The sequence below is a fragment of the Petaurus breviceps genome, unplaced genomic scaffold (assembly GCF_028583685.1).
Source record: "Petaurus breviceps papuanus isolate PSGF00001 unplaced genomic scaffold, PetGlider_PUasm1.0 99, whole genome shotgun sequence".
Taxonomy (NCBI): Eukaryota; Metazoa; Chordata; class Mammalia; order Diprotodontia; family Petauridae; genus Petaurus; species Petaurus breviceps.
Genome location: NW_027187465.1, coordinates 19583644 through 19591287, shown reverse-complemented (window position 1 = coordinate 19591287; position 7644 = coordinate 19583644). Strand labels below are relative to the sequence as shown.

Here is a 7644-nt window from a genome sequence, read left to right as displayed (position 1 = left end):
GCTGTGGATTTGTCTGACGTCCCCGGCCTCTCCCTTTCCCTCTCTTCTTTACCCCTACCCTCACTGGTCCCTGACACCCTGGGCAATTGAAAGGCAGGAGAGGTGGAGCCCGGGGCCCTCTCCTTGACCCGCCCTGGGGAAGACATTCCCTTCTACCGGGAAAAAAAAAAAAAAAGGTCTTTCGGACAATGTGGGCTCCATCTTCGGAGTGGGAGAGGCACTGTAGGGGGTAAAGGAAAGGGGAAGAAGGGCCAGTACTAAGACCCGCAGGCGCCACCATTTTATGAAGTGCGGGGTGGGGAGAGACCCATTCCAAGGCCAGTTGTGGTCACGTGGGACAGAGGGCCGGCAGAAGGCCAGATGTTTCCCCTCCCCACCCATCTCCAATTTCAGCACTTCCTCACACCCCTTCACACAGTTCATTCCCGTTCTCTCCCTCCCCCTTGCTTCGCTCGATCTAAATGCTTTTCTCAGGTGCAAATCCAGCGCCCGATGATTCCACCCACTACAGAGCCCTGAGCCGGAGCGGGGTTGAGATCTGCTCCCACCCTCCAGCCTCCCACCTTCCCGCCCCGATGCCCCAACGCCCAGATGCGCCCAGGCTGAGGTTTGGGTGGAGGCTGTGGCTGCAGCGGGAGCACGCAGGCCCGGGTCGGTCCAGTACAGTCCCCAGAGCCTCGCGCGCCAACCGCGGGCCTCCGGCGGGCTCCGGGTACCTGAGTTGAGGCTGCCTTCCTTGACACTGGGCGAGTTCAAATAGTCCTCTTTGCAAACAAATTTGTTCTCATCTATAATATAGAGTTCCTCGCCCGTAGACAGTTGCTTGTTGCAAACCATGCAGGTGAAGCAGTTGAGGTGAAAAACTTTGCTTCGGGCCTTCCGAACCAGATCGCTGGGAGAAATGCCTTGCGCACACCCAGCACATTTGGTGCCGAACCGCCTGAGAAAAGAACAGGGATCAAAGGGTGGACAAGGAGATGATCAGAGGTCAGTGAAGAGCCGGGCACCCTGACTCCAGCCTGGGACTGTGCCTACCAGCCCTATAGCCTTGTATGTCCTTGCCAACACTACCTAAACCCTTCACCCCTCCTCCAGATCCCCACCCTCCAGCCTCTTTCTTTCCTACCCTGAATTCTCTCGGTTCCCTCTCCAGACTGGGGCCCGGAGGCTGGAGGGAACTCCAGGGGCTTTCTAATATTGGGATTAATGCTTATCTATTAATCACAATTATTATTTATTAATCCGAATTAATAACAAGGTAGTAGAAAAACTTACTGGGCAGGAGACAGATTCCCAAACTGACTCTCTAATAAAATAACGAAAATGGGGGGGAAAGGGTAAGATCAGACTTCTTTCCCTTACAATCACTCCAGTCCGGGCCGCTATCCTGCAGACCCCGAAGCCCTGGGGCCCAGGCCTTGGTACAGGCTTGGGGAGAGAAGGTTGGATTCCCTGGGGAATGAGAAAAGTGGGGAGAAGGGCTTGGGTATCGGGAGCAGCAGGAGGTGGCTTTCGTGGAGGCAAATGGAAAAAAAAAAAGATGTCCGGAGTTCGGCTAAGGCGGGGATACTGCCCACTTCAGGCAAAGAGCTTTTCAAAGCCTTATCCCCTGGACTGGCTGCACGGGATAGATGGTAGTGGAAAGCAGAGACTTGGGGTCTTTACTTCCTTCAGCATCCATTTCCCGGGGTTCAGCCCTACTTTGATCAGTTATTCCGAGAGCTACTGGTCAGTCTGCGGGGTTGAAGCGACCCCCTTTCCCTCGGGGATGAAGAACCAGGAAAGGGGAGAAATAACATCTAGAAACGTGGTGTCCTTGGGATTAGAAAAGTGTCTTCTTGTTGCCAGGGAATTGAGTACAATTCCTCTCCTCTCTCAGGAGCTCTAGTTAATTTTAGGGAATTTCTCGGTCTTTTCACCTGGGCTGCCTGATGAGAGAAAAATTTGCTACCCCCAAAGGAAAGAAGGAACTCAGGGTTTGTTGGAGGCCAGTGTCAGACCCAGGAGTGAGATGGGAGGTGAGAGAGTTATGTTTTTTTTTCTCCTCTTGGGCTGATGGGAAGTGAATAGACACACAAACACACACACACAGGTACGAAGGCACACACACTAAAGCCACACAAACATACACATTAGCACCCACACAGATACACAGATGCATGAACGCAGACAGGAACACACACAAACACACGAATTAATAGGTACATTCATGGATACACAAGCACACACAAAGACATGCATACCCACAGGTAGAACCACTTAGACACACAAGTACACACTCCCATGGGCACATACAGAGGCAGACAAGCAGGCCAATATCCAAAGATACATTGACATACACAAAGACACCCAGTCACATATTCATGTGGACACATAAGCACACACATACACACAGGGACGCAGAAATGGCCTGGCTCTCCCAAACAGGGAGAATTTGGGTGACGTTGATGCAGTGAGCACATTAGGCCCCATAAGTCATTTTCTTTCTTATCCTGAAGTATAATTGACTCATCTTCGCCTTATCCAAAATCATTAGAGGGTTTGAAACCACCACAACACGAGGGGGGCCGGGCAGCTAGCGCCCATTAGGAGTAGTTTACATGTGTAAAGCGGAGCCTGCCTTTTCACCTATTGAAATTCACCTTTGTTGGGCCTGAGGGGCTAGGGGGACTTGCCTCCCAGCTCTCTCTGGGATCTGTCCCTCCCTGCCTACCCAGGGCCGAAGCCTTCCTGGCTGCCCCACACAAAGCCTTGTTTAGCCCCTATCTCCAGCCCACCCTGACAGGGTTTTTCAAGGAAGTAAAAGGGGTAGGAACAGTTTTTTAAAATCCGCCTCCACCAAACAACTTTCCAAAGGAGAAAAAAAAAAAGCACTCTCCTCCCCACCCCCACACACCTTGACCCCAGAGAGCTACTCAACCAGTTCTTCCCACCTCCCCATCCCCCCGCCCCAATTCTGGGCCTCGGCGCGCTTCTGTGATTTCCGAATCCCCACTCTGTGGGACTCACTGGCTTTAAGCCGGTTCCTGGGATCTGACCAGGGCCAGTTCGCAGCGGGCACCCCCTTTCTCTTCCGGCCCGAGTTAACCCGATGACGGGCAGGATGTTTCCACAGGAAAGGCCAGCTCTCTAGACAGTCTCAGGTAGGCCTGGCTAGCCTATGACCATCTGTGCTGATCACAGGACGGGAGGGTGACTAGAAAAGTTTGTTAGGCTCCCCTATCTTCTCTCTCCCCTCAGATCTCTGAATCCCCTCCGGCTTCTTTCCCTCCTCTTTAGCAATTTTGGTGTGTGTGTGTGTGTGTGTGTGTGTGTGTGTGTGTGTGTGTGTGTGTTGGGGGGCGGGGCTGGGGTCTTCTAGGGTCAGAACTGGTCGCTCCGGGTCGTGAGAGGATCGGGCAGGTAGGAAGGCTTCCAGTCCTTCCCCAGATTCCACAGCCCAGGGCACCTGAGGAAAGGATATTCCCATCCCAATCCCTGGCCATTCAGGCACCTGGGTTGAATTGGGAACAGAACTGTGGGGTGTGTGTGTGTGTGTGTGTGTTTGTGTAGACATAAAAAAGTCCCTAAGCGGGGCCCCTGGCCCCTCCGTGCCAGTGCGCCTCAGCTTCTCCCAGTACGCTCTCTGCGCGACTTCTCTCAGTTCTCAGGCTGGGGGAGGAGAGGGGAGACAAGAGGACGGGAAGGTGGGGAGGCCAGGCCAGGAAGCCGGCGTAGGAGCCACTCACCTGAAGAAGTCGTTCTTGCAGTAGAGTTTCCCTTCCCGCGAGAAACACTTCTCCGTGAGGTTACATTTGCACTCGCAACACTGAACACACTTGATGTGCCACGCGCGGTCCAGGACGTTGAGCAGAAATCGGTCCAGGATGGGCCGCTCGCAGCCGGCACAATGCACCATCATGACCCTAGGGCCAGGGAAAGCCAGCCGCTCTCCCCCGCTGCCCTCTCGGCCCGGGAATCCAGGCGTTTGCGGTTCTCGCTCCAAGAGCGTGTGTCCCCCGGCCCGGCCCGGCCCGATGCGCCCGCCGCTACTGGGCGGCCGCGAGTCCTGGGCGCCGCTACCCCGGGCCGGTTGAGCGGGCAGCCAAGACGCCAGAGAGTCAGTCCTCAAGCTGGAGTGGGTCGTGGGGCAGTAAGCTCTCGGTGGCTGAGAGAGGGGGGACGGTGGTGGCGTTTCACAGCCTCATCCCCTCGGCCTGAGCCCCGCGCTTTCCGGATCTCTAAGCGTCCTCTCTGTGCGCAGCAGTGGTGGCAGTGGCGGCGGCTCTCTCCCCACCTCGCGAGCTGTTTCCCCGGGTGCCGGAGTGTCTGCTACTTTTCTCCACTTTCATGCCGTCCGCATCCTCATCTTTGTCTGGCCGCTGACTAATTCGCGCATCCTTATTCAGATTTGGTGACGTGGACACGCACGTAGCGCTCCCGGCGGCCAATGAGCGCGCCGTGGCCATGGCAACCTCTTAAATTTATAGCATATCTAAATTGGCTACAGCATTGTGGTCCGGACAGAGCAAAAAAACAAGGCGTCAGTATTGTTGAGTATTAGATTGTACCTGGTGCTGGGGCTAAGTAAGTATTTACCTTCTCGTTTTGGGGGAGGGGGCGGGGGCGGCGGGGCGACTCCGGAGGTCCACGCGCCTGCCTTCTCGGCTTGCTGGGGGTTCGCCTCCTTTGCTCGCTCTCGCTCTCTCTGCCCAGAAGTGCCCGAGGGCAGGCAGGTCACAGGTTGGGGGACCAGGGCCCGGCTGAGAAGGAGCAAGAGCCAGGAGCCTGGGCCTGGTCTCCCCCTCCCCACCCCTCTTTCTTCCCTTCTGCAGCTGGGGGCGGCCCAAGCTGCAGAGGTAGCGGTGGTTGGAAAGTGAATCCAAACCTAGAGGGGGCCAGTGTACGCCCCACCCCCTTCACCTCCTACTCGGGTCCCCTCCCCCAAGTCCCACTGAGCAGAGCCTCCGGCCCTCGGCCCGGGTGGACAGGAAGGCGGGCGAACTGAGAGTTTGGGCTAGGGAGTTGGGGGGCCCAGTTTTAGCTTATGGCCAGTCCATGTTGACCCCAGGAAGCTTTAAGAGCCCGACTTTAATTAGACAGGCTGTCCTGGGCCTGGCTGTGGTGGGTGGTGGGAGAGGCAAAGTCCTCACTCCAGATTCCCGGAAGAGAACCTAGGGCCCTCTGGGCCTCCTTCCCAGTTCTCCTGGATAGGGGTACTGGAGCTCGTGTGATAGCCAGTGCCGGTCACGGGAAGTGAGCTGAGGGTTGCGAGTGGATAGATATTCTTTGTCTCCGTTGCAGGTTCGGAAAGTCCCTCTCTCCTGGTTCTTTGAATTACTTAGCGCGCCGCGGCGTTGACTTTGGAGAGCTGGGGAAAGGTAGTTTCTAGTGGGGAGATTTCGCGCGAGAGTCCCAAGCGGCCTGAGCCCGGGCCGCACCAGCTAGTTTTGCCTATAACCTGGGGCCTAGCCTCTTATCAACACCATCGAATTTTCGCCTTCGCCGTTCGCGTGACCTCCTGGCGGCCTCACACACGAGCGCACGCACACGCCTGCCCCTTGTGTGTACAGACATGGGTCCTTTTTGCACACGCACCCGCTGTATTGGTTGTACTTGCCGGGTGGGCTCTTTCAGAGGAGCCGAGGTCTAGTGAGGGCCCTAAGCAGAGAAGGCTATATTTCATCGAGCGTTGCGTTGCATTTGGAGACTGCCAGGTCAGGGAACGTTTAAGGCGGATCCGCAGTCTCAGCCGCTTTTTTTAGGGTGCCCCAAATAGTGGCATGACCTCGTCCTCTCAGCAGGGCGCTTTGGGCCTTGGCAACTATTAGCTCAGCAGACTTTCCTCTCTCCTCTTCCCTTAACCTCAGCCTAATTCGGACCTGGGAAACCCCAAGAGCACGAGAGAAAAATGAGTCACGAATCAAAGTTTTCTCTTTCCCTGTGGATGAGGGCTCCCAGCCGGCAGGAGAAGCGGGCCTGGGAGAAGGGCATCAAGGATGCACAAAGATGTCCCTCCTCTAGTCTCCTTTCTTTTGAACACCCATTGGATTGGGTGGAGAACGGGGACGGGGGAATTCGTTGGCAGATCTTCCTGTTCTCCTTCCCACTGCTCTGCTGTCACACCGTCACCCTTAGACCTCTAATGGTATGGAGAACGCTGGTTCTTCCCCAGTTGAGTGAGAGGCTGCATCAAAATGGGACCAGCGGAGACCGCTGGGAGCCGTCGTACCATCCGGGAAAGGGGTGAGGGAAATAGAGTTTGGGGGGGATAGATGTTTGCCCAGATGCCACGGAACCCGAGTTCATGGGGTCCAAGCCCTCTCACTCTACTCCCCTCATTTGCCTGAGTTCCTAAGGTCTAACTCTGTCCAGTCTTTTTCAGAGAGGGAAGCAGTCTGAGAGAGGCGAGGGTCTCTTCTGCTCCTTCTCCAGGTTCGGGCAAACTTTCCATCCGGGGTTGTCTGAAGAGATGGCTCTCCCCGGATAAAACGAAACCAGCGTAGCCGCACACCTATCCCCACAATAGCGCCCTCCAAGGCTGGAGAGGATGGAGCAGGTCACATTTAGCAGCAACTCCAAACTTGGGCATAACTCGATTTCGGCCCCAAGCATTACTCCCCAGGATTCATCCAGTTCTGAAACTGAGTTTTTAAAAAGTCCTAAGTTCTTTCCTGGGGTAGTTTAGCGGGTGCCCCTGGGTTTCTGTGCCCGAGCAGACATCCCTCACCCTGGCTTCTACATACACTTGCCGCTATGTATTAGCATTTGGCTCTGTCCTAGCACACTGCGGGCACCAGTAACCCAGGGCAGCCCTTGTAGAACTCTTTGAGCCCTGTTTTTTTTTTTTTTTAGCCCACTAGCGCCGTACAATGAAGCTGGGACCTTGAAGGCTGAGCACTCTATGCAGAAAGCTAGTGAGGAGCGAGGCTGTAACAACCCCGGGAAGCTGGGGACCCCTCTGCCCACATAGTCCCAGGGGAAAGTACAAAGACTGGCTGCGTTCCCGGGAGGAAGGCCAGTAGGGTGGAAAGGACTGATGGGAAATGGGGAAACCTATGCCCGTCCTTTTCTGGGTCCTCAGTTCCAAGCTTCACCGGCCACTTTAATTAGTTGCTTGGAGACTTTCAGACACGTCATAGCCAGCTCCATGTTAGGCCGGGAAAAGCACCCTGCTTATGTCCACACCTTTGTCGGCGTGGGGCCACTGGATCTTATTGAGATTGAAGGATGGAAGGGAGTTAGAGGTTGCTACAATTCCTGCCCACCTCAGCGGGAACTCTCAGGTTCCAATTCCCTGGGGCCTTCACATCTCTCCTCCAGGGACCCTTGGCCCAGGTGGAGAAAACAAAAAAGAGGGGGAAAACCCGCCACCAACAAAAGCTTGTTTCTTAAAGAGACTCGAATCTTTTCCCCGCCCACCCTCTCACTTTGCCTAAGACCTTTCCTCCAAATTTTCCAACTGGGGAAATGGGACTTGGAGACGGGAGAACTCTTTCTTCGGGCAGCGAAGTCAAGCTGGCGGAAGTGGAGGAGCGAAGGGAGATGGAAAGGGCGGGTTAGGAAAAAGGGAGAAAGGTTTCTCATCTGACGGAAATTCTCTCTCTCTTCTCTCTGTCTCTCTCTCTCTCTCTCTCTCTCTCTCTCTCTCTCTCTCTCCCTCCT

The 7644-nt window shown here is 55.3% G+C and overlaps 1 protein-coding gene across 1 annotated transcript in view; it reads right to left on the bottom strand.

The window, feature by feature from the left end:
• LHX5 (LIM homeobox 5) overlaps window positions 1-3901 on the bottom strand; it is a 14005-nt gene extending 10104 nt beyond the window's left edge. Inside the window, exons 1-2 of the mRNA XM_069081664.1 lie at window positions 3729-3901; window positions 717-940 (exon numbers count right to left, since the gene is read on the bottom strand). Coding sequence (XP_068937765.1) covers window positions 717-940; window positions 3729-3901 — 397 coding nt within the window. The remainder of the gene's footprint in view (window positions 1-716; window positions 941-3728) is intronic.
• Window positions 3902-7644: the final 3743 nt, after the last annotated feature.